The 18539-nt window shown below is 31.8% G+C and overlaps 1 protein-coding gene and 1 long non-coding RNA gene across 4 annotated transcripts in view; both read left to right on the forward strand.

Annotated features, from left to right (window-relative positions):
* The window catches only part of LOC132742376 (forkhead box protein P1-like), a 77591-nt gene that overhangs the window by 14775 nt on the left and 44277 nt on the right, over positions 1 to 18539 (forward strand). Inside the window, exon 1 of one of the 3 annotated variants that reach the window (XM_060730759.1) lies at positions 175 to 329. The exons of 1 other annotated variant lie outside the window; for it this stretch is intronic. Coding sequence is in view for 1 of the 2 variants with exons in the window: in XM_060730758.1 (XP_060586741.1) it covers positions 10088 to 10609 (522 nt within the window). In the remaining variant the exon portion in view is untranslated. Of the gene's footprint in view, positions 1 to 174; positions 330 to 9591; positions 10610 to 18539 lie in introns of those variants that run through there. One more of the 3 variants, XM_060730758.1, reaches the window with a different exon arrangement.
* LOC132742378 (uncharacterized) lies at positions 13000 to 14427 on the forward strand. Its single transcript, XR_009627427.1, has 3 exons — positions 13000 to 13256; positions 13598 to 13783; positions 14152 to 14427. It is a non-coding gene; the product is annotated as an uncharacterized LOC132742378 (long non-coding RNA).

Here is an 18539-nt window from a genome sequence, read left to right on the forward strand (position 1 = left end):
TTGTGACGATAATTAACCGCATAACACAAAGAAAAACAACAAAGCTGTCTGCTAAAAAATAGTCCTAGATTTTAATGATTTCTGTCAACTAATTTAATTTCATATTTAGATTCAAGTAAAAGATATAAAGAGATTTCAGTTAACAAAACAGTAATGATTTATCTCGTGATAATCATTCTTTCTTTTAGTAAAGATTGAAAAACATGCTCGCGCAATAATTTGTGTTTATTTACATTAGTGATTCGGTCTCGCTGTTTGTCTTGTGTGTTTCGCCGCTAATAACTTCAAGCAATGCGGATTGTGCGGCAAGATATAACAATATCTCAAAGGTAAGCGTTTATTCAAATGACCTGTTTTGATTTCAATTGATGATATTCATTGTAAATTATGTTTAATTTTGCATGTCACGGTACAAATCAAAGTTTATTTTTATATTTTCCTCTTTTCAATTTGCATAAGTAATGAGTTCCAATATATTTTATTGTTTACTCGCCGAAAAGCAGCCGACTGTCACAGTATACTTTTCTGAAAGTGATGCCATCTTCGCTAATTGACATATTAAAAAAATTCCTAGCTGTCATTTGATATGCAGTCGATTCTAAAGCATTTTGCTCTGCACGTGGGTCATGCGAAAACGAAAATAGGACGTTCATGAATGAATGACTGCTGATGTTGACCGAATTGTGTAAAGTAGGATGATGGATAACTATCTATGAATAATAAAATGATTTGAATTAATTTCAAGTTAAATTTCTCTACCTTATCTTTCCATGGTATTGTTTTAACTGATTTTGATATATGTTTCAAGAGTATTACACAAATATAAAACAAGGTCATGTAAACTTATCTCAGATAGGCCTATATAAGTTTATTGATGTTCACACACAGGGGTGTAGCTCAAAGGACTTTATTTGTGCACTACCATGACTTTAATTCCATGGTAGCCCTACTTCTTTTTTAACAGGAAATAATAAGAAGAGGATAAAGTGTTGAATTGCTCCAGTTAAAGTTCCTGTAGAAAGTAGAAGAAATGAAATACAATGTAACATTACCACATCGGAAATAGATAATTTGATAAGATAACTTTAAAAAAACACTTATCATAACTGCTTTTTTCCTTATGTTTGTGATGTTGATTTAGCAAAGAAGTACTAGATATAAGACCATCTGCTCTGACTTTTGAAAACTTGTAAATTATAGATGTATAAAATATTCCATATACCATTTTATTATATATTATAGCCATTTAAAATCATGTGAGTTCAGTATTTATAACATGATAATTATACATTAGACTTATAAACTACCTACTTTTGAATCCCAGTTCTTCTTAATAGTTAAAAAAATGTTTACTAAACTAATATCTTTTTATCCAGAAAGTGGATTCATGATGACTTTTTGCATGATTTGTCATAAATTAATCCTTACCACTCAAAATATCTAAGATGGACTTGTCCATGGTTCATCTTTCCAGCTGGACAAAACTGGAGACATCTTCTTTCACTTGAAATTTTCAAAATCTGTACTGACTGAATAGTGAACAGTGCAGACCATGGTCATGTCTGTAATGTAAATGATAATCTATACTAAATGATTCACCTTTAGCCTAATGTTGGCAACAGATTTTACTCATTTGACCAGTGCAGACCAAGATCAGCCAGCACACCCAGGCTTTCTAATCATATGGTCCGCACTGTTCCCTATTCGGTCATTACTTATTTTGAAAATATCCCAAAAAGAATCATGAATGGTTTTGTCCAGATTGAAAGATGGACTGGGTCTATTAAAGTTATTTATTCTTTCATAATTAATTTCATCTGACCTAGCCTAGCATTTGCCAAGGCTGTCAGATCACCTAGAAATAATGAATAACAAGTTTGTTGTTTTGCACATGTTTAAGCCATGTTTTCACAGGAACTACATTTGTAATGTAACACATCTTAACATTTTGTCTGTCCAGGTTTACAACACTAAAATATTTTTATGACCAACTGATGAGCCTTTAGGCAGGGACATAGCTTCTTAAAGGTCATGGCCTAAATTTTGTCCAAGGAAGTGGCAAACAATTCTGATTAAATCAGTCTTAGATGAACAATGGTTTACTGCTCTAAAGGTGTTGTTCTTCATCCCTTGCTTGATTACTTTAAGTTTGATCTAAATGTTATTCATATTATTTCCCTGAACATTAATTTAAAAAAAAAATAGTGCAAAAGCCCAGCTAGATCCCTAGAATTTGACCAACACATTTATTTTGACTAAGCTACATCCTTGTAAGGTCTTACTGTATATTTATTTGAAATAGAAAATCAGTCCCTCATTTTTAGCCAATCAAGATAATATCATGTTATGCAAGTCAAATATTTCAAAAAATTAATATGATTTGTGAAAATACTTCAAAATTCAACTACAAAATACATAATAGTTGAACCATGAGAAAAATATATAATATTGGCATATTTTATTGAATAATGATCTAGAATGTTTATATATGAGAAGGCAATGCTCTAGTTTTATTCTGCATGGCTGTTTTTTAAATTGATGTTAAGATGCTATTTGTGAACAGATGGAATGGTGTTTGTTATTTATTTTTGTTTGTTTGCTGTAACAAAAAGATGATAGGCAGGCAGCAATTGATTTTTTCGCTGCATCTGCTGACTGTATAATGGGTGAACAATCTAGGTTACTAAATACAGGTGCAGATCTGGTAGGGGGATTTTAGGGGAAAGACATTTTCAGAAAGATACAAATTTATTTGAAAAGTGAAGTTTAAAGAGTGAATTTTTAAAAACAAAAGTATTGAAAAGTTAAATCCATTTTTCAATATATTTTTTCATTGCTCTTTTGGATTAAATCTTTAAATACAGGTCAGCTGGTGGGGGATAAAATATTGAAAGACCAAATTTGTGTTGTTAATAGTTGATAACCAGCCTGCTGTTTTTTTTCAAAGTCAGTTTATTCAAAAAGAGAGCCTGAGATGGTCATTTGATATGTGTGCTTAAAATTTTAATTTACGCTTTAAAAAATTCATACATGTATATACAATGCGCTTTAATTTTTCTGAATTATAAAAAAATGAGGCTATATTATTTTTTTCAAAAACTTTTTTATTCAATATTTTGGTCTGTTTTGTTTGTTTGAGTGATTATTTGTGTAACTAGAGGCTCAACATACAAGATTTTACCTAAAATATCTGGAGTGTACAAGTAAACAGTTCATGATTCTAAACCAGTCTTCTTTACTAAAGTAAATAAAAAAATCAAAATTTGATATGGGGATATCTTTTGCTACTTGTTTTTAACTAAAGAATGCTTTTTAGTTAATCAATACTTCTTATGAGAAATGGACGCATTATTTATTGACATAACCATTTATTTATACTTTTCACAAGAAAAAAAAATCCCTCCACTATAAACCAATTATAGATCAGAGAAGATCTTTGCAGTAGGTAGTGTAAACAATTGTTTGTTTTCCACGCCTCTTCTATAAATACTTGTATTACAAAATAGTGTTCTGAAGAATTGAATTTTACCGTAGTTTTAATACCATGCTCAATGTAATAAGTGCACCTATGAATTACTAAATCAATGACCTTTTGTTTATTTGTCAACGTTTTATTACGCAGCTTTTTATCAGCTTCAACACTTGCGCTAATGCACCAGTCCACCACAGGCTTTCTAAATAGCAGTAAATTTTTTTGACTTATGGATTTTCAAATTTTGTTTTTTGAAAGGACTTTCTCAGGGGACAGTCAGATAATAAGATCCCAACTATAGAAGCCCTTGCATAGCAAGTTGGACAGTTCCCAGCCATTAATTTAGAACCAGCACAGAAGGGACAGACTGAAGGTAAAAACTGCTCATTGCTTAAGCTGTGTCCCCTACCCTTCCACAGTGGGGACCAGGGGGCGGGACTTTGCATTGCATGTTGGTTGTCATATAACTATTTTAATGTTAAACTTCAGTTTGAAAATTTTCAATAAACTATGACATCTCATTGCAAAATCTAGTGCAAGTACTTTTGTTATAAGTAAGATCAAGCTCACTTATAATTTTGTTGTCAGAATTAGTATTTTCATAAAGCCTTATGACTTAAAGGGATTCCACTTTTTGTCATAATGTGACTGGCAATATTTTTTTCAAGATTAATATTCCATTTGATGTAGGTATAGACCAATAATAATTTTAAGAGCAAAATTTCAGATTATTTGCTCACTCCTGTTTCCAGAATAATTATTTTGATTATGAAAAATGACCAAAAGTTGAAAACAGTTTTAATGTTTTTCATTGAAATTTTGCTACGAATAGCACAAAAATAAGACTTTCAAACTATTTCTGAGTTTATTTCTTAATTATCTTTTGCATGTTTTTGTGTTTTAAGTGCCCCAACTGGATCTTTGTTAGAAATTTATATTTTATTATATTAGAATTTTGGACCTCAATGGAGTTCCTTTAATAATCTTTCTCTTATATTCCTAACTTTGTCATCATTTCGTTAGATGTAAAGTAAACAACTCAATTGATACTTGAATAAGATGGTTTCATAGAAAGTTAAAAACTTTTGTAAGTAGTCAAGATGGCTGAGTATTTTTTAGTTGGGACAGTCACTTTGTCAAGGCTATTGAACTGAATTGGTAAATGGATACTTTCTAAATACGTCTCAGGTTAGGTACTTGAGTGATTTTACCATCTTGTTGCTTATTTAATTATGTTTACTCTTCATTCTTGTATTTTAGAATTATCTGACATTTTCATTTATTGAAATCTTTGATATTTACTACCGGCAATTAAGTTGCCAGTCCGCGTTGGATCGTATTGTATTGGGCGGGCTGCAGTCCCTTTATACGGGTATTTATTCAAGGTCTGTTCATTGTTCAGGTCTTCTGATCTTTAGTTCTGATGCATATTTCATATTTTGTTAGTGGGAGAGTTATTTTGTAAATATTTATTAATGTTACCCGGGTTTTGTTTGTTTATTGATTGAAGAATAATCAGTAATGAACACACTGAGTTAGAAGCATTTTTAACGGCTTAAAAATTAATGGCAGGGGTATTTGTCATTGAAAATAAATAAATAAGTAACTACTTTACTTTGCTTACACTGGGATTATATTTCATAAAGCTTTAATTTCATCTGCCCATTTTTCAGGTACGACATATAAATGTAGAATGAATTGTTGGCAGAAATTAATATACAGTTTTATAATAGAACATGTTGAAAGATGATTTTTCTTGTTGAGGGTGGAAAAAAGCTTGTAAAATTAGCATGATATGTAATATGCTCTTATAAAATGTAAAAAATAATTTTGTTTTTGATGTTTTGAAATAAATTCAAATCTGTAGAGCATATTTTTTTCCCAAAAAGGCATGCAGTGACAAATTAACCCTTTACAGCTGTAGAGTAGAGTTACTGGGAGTGACCTGATTGGGCCAGGCCAGCCTGTACTTCCATGCAGTTTGACCAAGCTTTGTGCTGTTGGGTAGGGGAGGGGTCTGTGCATTCATCATCTCCAGTGAAAAAAACTTCGAAATAGAGCCAACCTTATTTTATCAGTTTTTGTGCTATTTTTTTATGCTTCTGAGAGACTGCCAGAAGACACAAAACAAAAATCAGGTTGGGCAACAATAGGTTGTTCTCTTTTTTCATTGAAATCAATATTTACAGTAATATAATTCTAGTTAGATATCAACAAATGCTAAAAGGTGATCAACAAACAAAAAACATAATAACCGTTTATAAATTATTAAAACCTGTAACTTAATAGTCATTCAGCGAACATAATGCAAGGTCATATACTAATGTACTATGATTCTACAAAATATTTTAAATATTCATGCTTCGATATTTTATGAACCATTTTATTTTTTTCCAGGAAAATAGGTTTATAGAACTAATTTAATAATGACTGTGCTTTTAAAACCTGTTAAAAGTGTTTTATGTGTCAGCATTGTTTGGCATCAGACATTTGAATATTCTGCGACCTTATGCTACTTATTTGGATTCCGATGTAAATCTTTTAAGTTTTTATTATGAATATGGATTTTAAAGTGTATAATGAAATTAAAGAACATTTACCTCCCAAAAATTAATCAGTCTCAGGTAATATAGATGTTATCTGGAACTGTAATAGCAATACCAAGTTTACACCCAGAGTAAATTTGGGAAAACCCCATATTTATGTAGTTCCAGATTATTTGTATTGCTAAGCTATATTTCTGTGCTCCCTCAAACACATGGAGGACTCTGCATTGTTTGTTTTTCAACAAAAAACTAAATCAGTATTTGAACATGGGTCATGTCAGGTTAAAGTTACAAAATAAATTCCTAGATTCTATTGACATGACATTGACACTTGGATGGCTGGGTCAAGGTCAAGTTCACTGTGGTCAAAAACTTTTACTGAAATTATCTTCATACTTAGGGAAACCTGTGTCAGAATGGACATGGAAGTGTTTATAAGCAGCCATATTTTTTTTCTCTTATTTAAATCTTCGCTTAGTACCATCTAAATGCTGGAACTGAAAGCTATTAACCTTTGCCAATTAACAGTATAGAGCCAGGCCAGCCTGTACATCTGTGTAGTCTTACCAGACTGTATACTGTTGACTCAGACCAACTTCAAAATTTTAGCCGCGTCACGACAAAACCAACATAATGTGTTGGCGACCAGCATGGATCCAGACCAGCCTGCGCATCCGCACAGTCTGATCAGGATCCATGCTGTTCGCTATCAGTTTCTCTACTTGTGATAGGGTTTGTAAGCGAACATCATGGATCCTGATCAGACTGCGCGGATGCGCAGGCTGGTCTGGATCCATGCTGGTCGCAAACACATTATGTTGGTTTTGTCTTGACGCGGCTCATTTTTAGCTCACCTGTCACAAAGTGACAGGGTGAGCTTTTGTGATCACTTTTCGTCCGGCGTCCGTCCGTCCGTCGTCCGTCGTCCGTCCGTAAACTTTTGCTTTAAATGACATCTCCTCATAAACCACTGAGCCAATTTCATTCAAACTTCACAGGAATGTTCCTTTGGTGGTCACCTTTAAAAATTGTTCAAAGAATTTAATTCCATGCAGAACTCTGGTTGCCATGGCAACCAAAAGAAAAATCTTTAAATATCTTCTTTTAAACAACCCTAAGAGCTAGAGCTTAGATATTTGGCATGAAACATCTTCTAGTGAGTGTCTACCAAGTTTGTTCAAATAAAAGCCCTGGGGTCAAAATTGGCCCCGCCCCTGGGGGTCATTGATTTTCCCTATATGCATATAGTAAAAACTTAAAATCTTCTTTTAAAGAACCCAAAGAGCTAGAGCTAAGATATTTGGCATGAAACATTTTCTAGTGAGTGTCTACCAAGTTTGTTCAAATAAAAGCCCTGGGGTCAAAATTGGCCCCGCCCCAGGGGGTCATTGATTTTCCCTATATGCATATAGTAAAAACTGAAAAATTCTTCTTTTAAAGAACCCAAAGAGCTAGAGCTTAGATATTAAGCATGAAACATCTTCTAGTGAATGTCTACCAAGTTTGTTCAAATAAAAGCCCTGGGGTCAAAATTGGCCCCGCCCGGGGGTCATTGATTTTCCCTATATGCATATAGTAAAAACTTAAAAAATCTTCTTTTAAAGAACCGTAAGAGCTAGAGCTTAGATATTAAGCATGAAACATCTTCTAGTGAATGTCTACCAAGTTTGTTCAAATAAAAGCCTGGGGGTCAAAATTGGCCCCGCCCCAGGGGGTCATTGATTTTCCCTATATGCATATAGTAAAAACTTAAAAAATCTTCTTTTAAAGAACCCAAAGAGCTAGAGCTAAGATATTAAGCATGAAACATCTTCTAGTGAGTGTCTACCAAGTTTGTTCAAATTAAAGCCCTGGGGTCAAGATTGGCCCCGCCCCGGGGGGTCATTGATTTTCCCTATATGCATATAGTAAAAACTTAAAAAATCTTCTTTTAAAGAACCATAAGAGCTAGAGCTTAGATATTTGGCATGAAACATCTTCTAGTGAATGTCTACCAAGTATGTTCAAATAAAAGCCCTGGGGTCAAAATTGGCCCCGCCCCAGGGGGTCATTGACTTTTCCTATATGCATATAGTAAAAACTTAAAAAATCTTCTTTTAAAGAACTCAATAAGCTAGAGCTAAGATATTTAGCATGAAACATGTTCTAATGGGTGTCTACCAAGTATGTTCAAATAAAAGCCCTGGGGTCAAAACTGGCCCCGCCCGGGGGGGGGGGGGATCATTGATTTTCCTTATATGTGTATAGCAAAAACTTAAAAATCTTCTTTGAAAAAACCCAAATAGCTAGAGTTTAGATATTAAGCATGAAACATCTTTAAGTAAATATCTACAAAGTTTGTTCAAATAAAAGCCCGGGGGTCAAAACTGGCCCTGCCCCAGGGGTGTCATTGTTTTTAACTATATGTGTATAGTAAAAACTTTAAAAATCATCTTTTAAAAAACTCAATGAGCTAGAACTTAGATGTTTAGCATGAAACATCTTATGGGTGTCTACCAAGTCTGTTCAAATAAACAAATAAAAGCCCTTGGGTAAAAATTGGCCCGGGGGTGGGGGGGGGGCCTATATACAGGTGAGCGACCTCAGGGCCATCATGGCCCTCTTGTTTATCTTGATATCCCCATATGATGTTCCAAATTCCAAATATTGAAGCTGGATTAGGTCCATGGAATTTCACAGGTTGATTCTTTGGGAAAAGTTATTTCACAAATAATTTAACCTAAGAATATGCTGTTGGTCACAACGTGCCATATCAACAAATGCTGGACATTGAAACACTGGTGACGAATTTGTCTATTGTATTATACTATTCAAATTATGTGACAAATTTAAATAATTGACTTGAATTTTAAGTATAATAAAATTATTAGGTATTTGACTTCATTGTAACAATTTGCATCCATTTATACAGGCTCGGCTAAATTAAACTGAGCCTGCAATATATATTCAAGTTAGAAGTATCAGACAAGCTGTAATAAGATTATTATTTTACTATATAATTGAATGAAAATCATGTTTATTTGACCACTTTTTCAGCATTATTTGATTTATAATGCCAAAATCTGCACTTATTTTTTTTATTGTTACGTATTAAATTAACGTAGAAATATGCAAGTTACCTTGTGATATAAATAAAATGACAACTGAATGTGTTAAATGACTTTTTAATATAGAATCAACTTAACTTGCAGCTATAATACATTGAACTAAATATATCCAGCTATTAAGGTCAAACAGATTACGGTAATCATTACGCGTTATTATTTCGTACAAGACTGTTTTTAGGGCATTGGGGCATTACGGTGTAGCGGATAGTTGTAATTTACTACTTATGGAAGGAAGTGGTACTTATTTGGTTTCGTTACTGCTTAGTGTTTAAATGCATAATTCATTGTTATTTAATATTTTACTGTTTTATTTTCTAAGGGGCTATATGATATTTCCTGTTGACATGTTTTTTTCCTCTCTTCGTGTTTTTTCCCCCTCACCGCGTGTTAATATTTTTATATATATAATTAGCATAAACCAGTGTTTAACAGGGTACAGCGAGTTAAATACATCTAGTTGAGAAAAAAATTATCGTAACTTTTGTTAGTATAAATATAGTTGTTTCATTTTATTGGAGAGAAAAATATTACATGCTACAGTTATAAAAAGAGCTATCGGCAAAATTAATAGAGTGCAGACGAATTTATGTTTTACTGTTCTTGTGATTATAACATTATTACCAAACCTATTGAAGCATTTTGTGGAGTCTTAGTTAAGTACTCACTGGTATGGTTAAGTCATAGGAGAGAACTAAGGGGGAAAAAAGTAGAACATAAAAATGTGGCATAGATTAAAACCGAAAAAAAAAACCAACAACGGCAATAGTTTGTAGAATGTTAAGGATTGTTTAGACATGCCAGGTAATGATAAACTGTCGAACACAAACAGATGTTCTTCAGATGTTTTATGAATGGAAAATTAGCCGATATATGTCAGTAGGTAGCGAAAAACAATACAATTGGGGAGTAGAGTTTGACATGGGAGTAGTACTTGTTATATAATTAATACACCGATTTAATCAATGGAGTATATTCAAGGACTGCAGATTAAAAGTGAGCAAGAACTTAGTAAAAACAACAGATGTTTTAACGAGTTTTTGAGCTATTCTGAACGGGAGCAGTATTATGGAGATCGAAACAAACATTTTCAAAGTGAGGCTATATGCTTAAAAAGAAATTTGAATAATTTTACAGAAAAGTTTAACAATTTACCGACGATACAATTAAAACATAATGGATTTGGAAAAAGAAGTAATGGAAAAAATGATAGTTTTATGAGTGACGTTAAACGCCAAAACATGCGAAGGGTTGATTTGGAGAGTATTTCCGATGAAGAACACTTTCAGGGGTTCGATGATATTGAAAATCATCGTGAAAATCATCGTGTAATTACAAATGACTACAGGTTTATGAATGAGAGAGGTTTAAATAGAAGGCGACCTGACATGACCCGTTCCTTATCATGCAATGTAGACAAAGATGTTATACTAAGTCGCTGGCCTCGGGACAATTACATACAATCGTATTCATGTGCAACTAAACAGGTCAGTTATTAATATTTCATCGTTTCAGCATAAAATGTGTCTAGCTATGTTTATTGGTGTGAAAATCATATTCTATATCTCTAACTGGTGCATGTCATAAGTATTTCCTTACAAAGTTATCAGAAAAATTCAATTTTGATCTCAAAATATCTTAAATCTGAATAAAAGTATAATTATTTTTCGTAAGAACGTTATCAGCAATACTATAATTTGATTACACTTACATTGAGTGATACATTGCTGTTTTTAACTTTGGCAATAAAAGTGGGAATGTGAAATAAAATTGTTTAAAAGTCACAGAAAATTGATGTGTGAATTCATTTGCATGGATATTAAACTGATGGTATTTGCTTCTTTTTTTTTGGAATTTGAATTTTTATTTTTTTTAAATAATTTTGAATTTTATTTTAGAAAATGTGCATACATTTAAAAAGAAAAAGTGAAAAGAATGGTATCAAATTATGGTTTCAGACATTTTAAAGAAGTGTTTTTATTTATTTTTTATCAATGGGGCGTGATAATTTAGACCTTTAAAGTTTAAATACCACTATCTTGGTTCCGATATTGCCCTATTAAATGTCTTTAAATGCTGTCTTTTGTTCCAGCTTTCTTTAGAATGACCCGTTATCTGATCAAGGCATGTTGTGTAAATTGAAGGACTAATTAACAGCTATTTACGTAAAACAATCAATGTTTTTCCACTTTGTTGACCAAGTTTAATACTCCACTAAGTAATCATTTGTGCTCCCTATTATTTATAACTGATCAAATTATTGATACATGTAATAGAATATGTTATCAGTAATGCTGATACTCTTTAAGAATGGAAAAAAAAATCAAGATCAAGGGAGATAACTTATAAACATATGTTTTTTGCAATAAGGGGAGGTAATTAATGAATTGGATTTCTTTGGCAGATCACCAGTACATAAAGTAATAATTAATATAGATTTAGAATGATTAATCCCCATGATTTGGCCACAGTAAACAAAAATAAAACAAAGGTAAGTAAATAAAGTAGGGATTAAATTTAACTATCGGTGTATTGATCTGAAATCATGCACACAGGCGGTAGTCACACATATTGTTTTATTTTGCCAGGTTTTTTTTTTCTTCTGATTACCCGGCTGTGTATTTTCCAAGGTTTTCAAGAAAAATCATGGAAAAAACCATGGAAGTCCAAGCTTTAATGGCAGTTTTACTAGGAAACCTTGGACAATGTTGCAGTTGTCCAAGGTGAAAGGGTTTTGTTCTAACTTTTCCTTGGACATCTTCCATGGTTGTCTGAAAAATTCCTAGGAATCGCTTGGACAATACCTGGGAAAGTAAAACATAGTTTTTTTCAAGCTGGGAAAATGAACACATTCAGATACTTAGAAAATTTTTAGCTTGGAATTCACTTGGAACAAAACACTTAGAAAATTTTCAGCTTGGACAAAGGACTTAGGCAATTTTTCTTTCATTTTTTCAATCATCCTAATGATAATGAATAATGAATTATTTACATTTATTGTCATTATGATGTGCTAGAAGGAAAAGAATATTTAATCCTTTTCAGAAGATATAAATAGACATTTTAAAGAAATATGATCATTTATTGATTTTTGTATTTAATTATTAAATATAAAGTTATTAAAAATATCAAATATAATTATACATGTACATGCATACATATGTATAATACATACATTTAAACATTTTTAATACAGTATGGAAAATGTTCTGTTGGTTTCTAAGTTTCTAAATGCATGAGTATCTTCCCTGCAGTTTGTATCTTTAGACTTTTTTATTTCTTGACAGCATGTAAGCAACAGTTAAATAATTTTAGAATGCTATTAAACTTTAATATAAGAGTATATGATTTTGTGCCATATAAAATAGTACATTCTCTGAATATTTGTAGACATACATTTAGATTACACTTTACTCTGCCACTTAGTTTATGTGTACAATAAACACATAAATTATATAATAATTATTGCCCATTATATATATGCAAAATTTGTTAAATATAATAACCAGCTTGCCTGATAATTTCTTTAAGTCAGGATAAATAAATACTGCAAACAGCAGAATATAACACACAGATCAGATAAGACTAATGATTACCATCTGCCCTTCCTTCTATCTATGCATGACTAATCTGACCTCATGGGGCATTCTGGGATACTGACCGGACTGTTCCATGTGATTATTAAGGGAATCTGAGCATGATACATTTGTAAAAAATCAGTTTAGAAGGACATTGAAACTTTGATTTTTTACACACTTATTATTATTTTCAAATTCTACATTTATTTATCATTTGATATGTTTATACATTCAATAAATGTAAAAATATAATGATGGGTGTTATGATTTTTTTTTGATAATCCCTGTTTCACATTATGATAGACCTGTCCAGACTGAAACCGTTGCAAAATTTGAAATCTCAGACATTCAGTGCTAACCATAAAGGATCTAAGTGGCATTTTAGCTATTTTGGAGATATCATCTTGTTTTTGAATGTTGTGTACATTATTGTGGAATTTTCAAAGAAAACATTTATCTAAATGTGACAAGATTGTGGAATTGTTTGGTTGTTGTAATTGAACTAAGAATGACCTGAGACAGGAAGTTATGCAAGAATCATAGTAAACAGTTTCAGGTAAATAACTTTTAGATACATTTATGCAGAAAAATGGTGACTTTAAACAATCAAAATATGTTATGGCAGCAAGCAAAAATGTTTCTATAAAATAAGGTTGATAAAATTATGCTGTGAATAATTATTTGATAATTAGATCTAGATTTATTACCAAAATTATTTAATTATTTCTATACTGAGTCAGTTATTTGTTTAATTTACTTGTAACTGAAATTCCAAGTTAGTATGCTCAACTTAAATTTTGAAGATAAAAAGTTTAAATTAAGGAGAATTCAATGCATTTAATGTTAAAATAGACTAGATATACTGAAACTTTGCTAACTAAAGTTATATTATTCCAGGAACAGCTGTATGGATATGTAAAGTAGAGTGATGACTTCTCAAAAGCCAGCAGGCTCCTGTTCAGAAAACTTTATAGTGTTGAAGAATACAGGGGCAGGTGTTTTACTGGCAACAGTACCAACACTAAAACCAAAATCAATTAAGGCCAGCATTGGAGGACACAATATTACTGAAAGTCTTTCATGGTTTGTATAATTTTATTTCCTAGAATTGTAATCAAATTTGAACATATTAACCTTTTATTGCAGTATTTTACAGTTTTACGCAGCATTAAGTTGCAACTAATGTAGTTAAACTCTAAATGTCCTTATACATAGTTATTCAAAGTAAGTTAATTCTGTGTTAATTAGGAAGTCATATAAATATAGATATATTGTTCTTTTAACCTACTGAGTACTTATTCCCTTGATAATGATAATTGTGCAAGGGAAATATAAAATTATGTTGTCGTTTAAAATATATTGTTTAAGACTTGCATTCCTCATTTGTTACTACATGTATAATTAAGTGTTTTGAATGTAGTTTTTTAATGGCAATTTAATTTTTATTTTAGAGTTGATCAAGAGAAAAAGGCCATAATAATGTGACTTTTGAAGCTGTCCAGAAATTGACATTGACATTGATGTTACCAAGAGGAATAAAAATTGTTTTAATAGTTATAATATTTTATGTTTTGTATTCTACCAGTGTTACATATAGTGTTTAAAAGTGATGGAGGGCGAGTTTATCAATAAGTCAGGGATTAAGGCAACTAGTTATAAGAATGATGAAAATTCCATATCTCAAAGGGGCAATTGTAAGAAAGCACAGAAATTACAAGCATCAAAGATACAGCTTTGCAAGATCATGAAGATGTCCTAGTATTTTCCCAGGTTTTCCAAGGTTTTTTTCACTTAAAGAACCTTGGACAATTCCAAGGAAAATAACATTGGACTTCCATGGAAATGTCCAAGCTTTCCGAGGATGTCTATGTAAATGTCCAAGCTTTCCAAGCTTTCCAAGGATGTCCGATGAAAAAACCTTGGTCCCAATACTCCAAGGTTTCCAAGGTTTATGGCATATGTTCATGGAAACCTTGTACAAGCTCCAAGGTTTCCAAGCATTAGTCCAAGCATTTGTCCTAGGAAAGACCCTGCCATTTTTGTTCTTAATTTACTCTTATTTTATTGAAAAAGTATACCCAATACTCCAAGGTTTTTTCCATGAAAAATTCCCTGATATTGTCCAAGGAAACCTTGGAAATTGTACAGCCGGGTATAAAAGTCAGGTCAGGAATTTATATAAGTTTATTTATACACTTGTATTATCCTGAATTCTGATTTCTTTTGTCAAGTAATATAGCTCTATACAATTATGCTTGATCAGCAATTTTTCGAAGTGAACAAAATTTCTTGACTGAAAAAAAAAATATGGTAAAACTAGAAAAAAAATATTAACAACATTTGTATGCATGCAGTTTCACTTGTTTATACTCTTCAGGCAATGTTTTTCTTCAAAACCACTTACAGTGTGACTTACTTTTTTCATATATATGAAGAGAAGACTTTTTATTAACTTATATCGCTTTCAAACCAATAAAAACATTGATTTATTGCCCATACTTGTGTAAAGAGGATTGGGGGGTTTTAATTAGAGCCTGAGGTAACTAATTTGAACTAAAAGTGAAAATAATGTAAATAAAATAACGAAGAAGTTATTATGAAAATCCAACTTCAATTGAATTCAAAATTTTAAAGAAAATGTTATGGTTTTTTAACCTCAAGAATAGTTATTGGCAAGTTACGCACTCTGGGTTGTTACATCATTTGATGGCAACGGTTGAACGAGATTGTGATGGCAGGTGCTCTTTTTAAAGTAATTGATACCTAATACTAGTTTTTGAAAATAATTTGTGTCAGAAAAAGTAATATGTGTCGTCATGCTGAAATTTATCTATTTTAAGGCAAGATTGATTTCAATGACAATTATTTTAATGCTCTTTAGTTGATATTGATAATATTTCTTTTAAATATAGACCCGCTTGATATCATATTTTCGCTTGATATCATATTTTCGTCAAACAAAAAATATTTCCTTGGGGGAAAATAAACATGTTTCAATGTTGCATCATTTATTTTTATGTACTGTGAGGTTTCCAAGTATCATAAAGCTAGCTTTTTCATAGTCAAGAGGGTTTATATCACTTTACTTCGTTATTTTTAAGTAGGGGGCGGGGCGTTCATGGCCGAGTGGTTAAGGTCATTGACTTCAAACCACTTGCCCTCACCGCTGTGGGTTCAAATCCCGACAGGGACTCTGGATTCGATTCTTTCATGTGAGGAAGCTATCCAGCTAGCTTTCAGAACTTCGGTGGTTCTACTCAGGTGCCCGTTCGTGCCTGAAATAATGCACGGAAGGGCATCTGAGGTCTTCCTCCACCAGTAAAGCTGGAACATCGCGATATGACCTGTACTGTGTTGATGTGATGTAAAAAACCAAAATAAACAAATAAGTTTGAAAGTTATAATATATCAAATATATGTACATGTATATTAGTTAATTATTTGGCTGTTTTGCTGATAGCCCCCTGATTGTTTCAAATATTTTAAAGGAAGTGTAATATCTTCAAAAGAATCTTACTGATATCAGTGATTTCGTCCATACTGATATATATCTGAGGTTCATAGGAGGACTTTACTGATATCAGTGCATTGGGCTTTACTATTATATCTGAGGTTTATAGAAGAACTTTACGGATATCCGTAAATTGGGCTAAACTGATATATAACTAAGGTTTATAGAAGAACTTTACTGATATCAGTGAATTGGGCTATACTGATATATACATCTAAGGTTTATAGGTGGACTTTACTGATATCAGTGCATTTGGCTATACTGATATATAGCTGAGGTTTATAGAAGAACTTTACTGATATCAGTGAATTGGGCTATACTGATATATATCTAAGGTTTATAAAAGGACTTTACTGATATCAGTAAATTGGGCTATACTGATATATATCTAAGGTTTATAGAAGAACTTTACTGATATCAGTAAATTGGGCTATACTGATATATATCTGAGGTTTATAGAAGAACTTTACTGATATCTGTGAATTGGGCTATAATGATTTATATCTGAGATTTATAGGAAGAACTTTACTGATATCAGTGCATTGGGCTATACTGATATATATTTGAAGTTTTGTAGGGAAACTTTACTGATATCAGTGCATTGGGCTATACTGATATATATCTGAGGTTAATAGGAGGACTCTACTGATATCAGTGAATTGGGCTATACTGATATATATCTGAGGTTTATAGCAGAAATTTACTGATACATGTTTGTTATTTTAAAAGATAAACATTTAATTACATATGGGTCTCCTAAGAGTGGAAGTATTAACAAATTCATAGATTTCACTGAGAACCCATAGGGCCATGCTGTCATTATAATTATCTCGTTCATAATTCATAGATAGACGCATGCATAATACTATATTCTTTAACATATATATATGTATTTCTTTCATATGCATATATTGTTGTAAGGGAAATTAGAGCTCTTTGAGCAGTGCTGGGATAAAGAGTTTAGTGTGAAATAATCTGTTAATCAATGTTGCACACTTTATTGAAAGGGCAAATTGTTTTTGTTTTCATCATGGATTGCACAATACATGTACTGTCAGCAGCTGTCTATAATCCAGTTGTTTCTGAGAAGTACTATTTATAGAAATTTAGGTTAGAGCCATTAATATACTGATTTTATTGTCAGTGATTTGTAAGGTTAAGCTTAGTTTCTTGTTTGTAAAAGATTGTAATAATGAATGTATTGGGCTGTAAAAGTTTGTATTGGGCTGTTAAAGTTTGTCATATATGTATTGGGCTGTAAAAGTTTATTTCTGTATTAGCTGTAACATACAAACTTAAAGACTGAACAAGTACATGATTTGTGTACTGGACTTTAAAAAAATGTTATTTTATGTATTGGGCTTTAAAAGTTTGTAATTTATGTATTGGACCATAAAAGTTTGTAATTTATGTATTCAGCTGTAAAAGTTACTAATTTATATGTTGAAGTAAAAGTTCAATTTATGTTTTGGGCTGTAAAATGTAAATTTTATCAGGTCAGGGTCACGCTCAAAGGTCTAATGTTAAAACATCTATTTTTCATGTTAGCTCTATAACTTATTGACAATTCAAAGTTTTTAAAATTACTTGACACAAATCACGACCATCATGATACAATCTGCAGAGCTGATACCCTCAAGTTACATCCAGGTTGCTAACCATAAGGTCAAGGTTATATATTCTCCATAACTTTTTGACTTTATGGAAGATTTTAAGTAACTTTGTTGGCACAAATAATCACCATCATGAGACTAAGTGCTTATGATATACAAATGTACATGGTACAAGATGAAGGTCATGGTTGGTGAAAGGTCAGTAAGTACAGTACGTTCACGTGCACTGCGGAAGGGAGTTTAGCTGTCCTTAATACTGTAGCCATCATCTATGCCATTAAAGTTTATTTGACATAGAAACTCAAATAGGAAAGTTTAGTAGGCCACGGCATCAGATGTTTATCTGTATTTCATTATTATTTGTTTTCATCACAGCTTTAGCAATAGTTTTTCCAAATCAATATAATATTGTTAAATTATGGTAATTTCATTGGTGTCACATGTTCTTATTATTTGATACACAACAGAAAATAATTTAGGTGTGTTAATTGCACTTTAATGCACAAAAAGTCCCAAGTTTGGTTGTTTAATTTTATCTAATTAATAACAGGTCAGATCTCCAGTTTATTTAAATATCCAGCTGGACAAAAATGTTCAAAATTATGTGTAAAATTAATGAAAATATCTTCGAATTTATAAGTGGCGGCAGAAAAAATATTATAACAATTACTGAGCAACTATTTTGAGTACATTGTATTGATGTCAACTTTATTAT

The sequence above is a fragment of the Ruditapes philippinarum genome, unplaced genomic scaffold, assembly GCF_026571515.1.
Source record: "Ruditapes philippinarum isolate M1 unplaced genomic scaffold, ASM2657151v2 ctg1363_1_1_1_1, whole genome shotgun sequence".
Classification (NCBI taxonomy): Eukaryota; Metazoa; Mollusca; class Bivalvia; order Venerida; family Veneridae; genus Ruditapes; species Ruditapes philippinarum.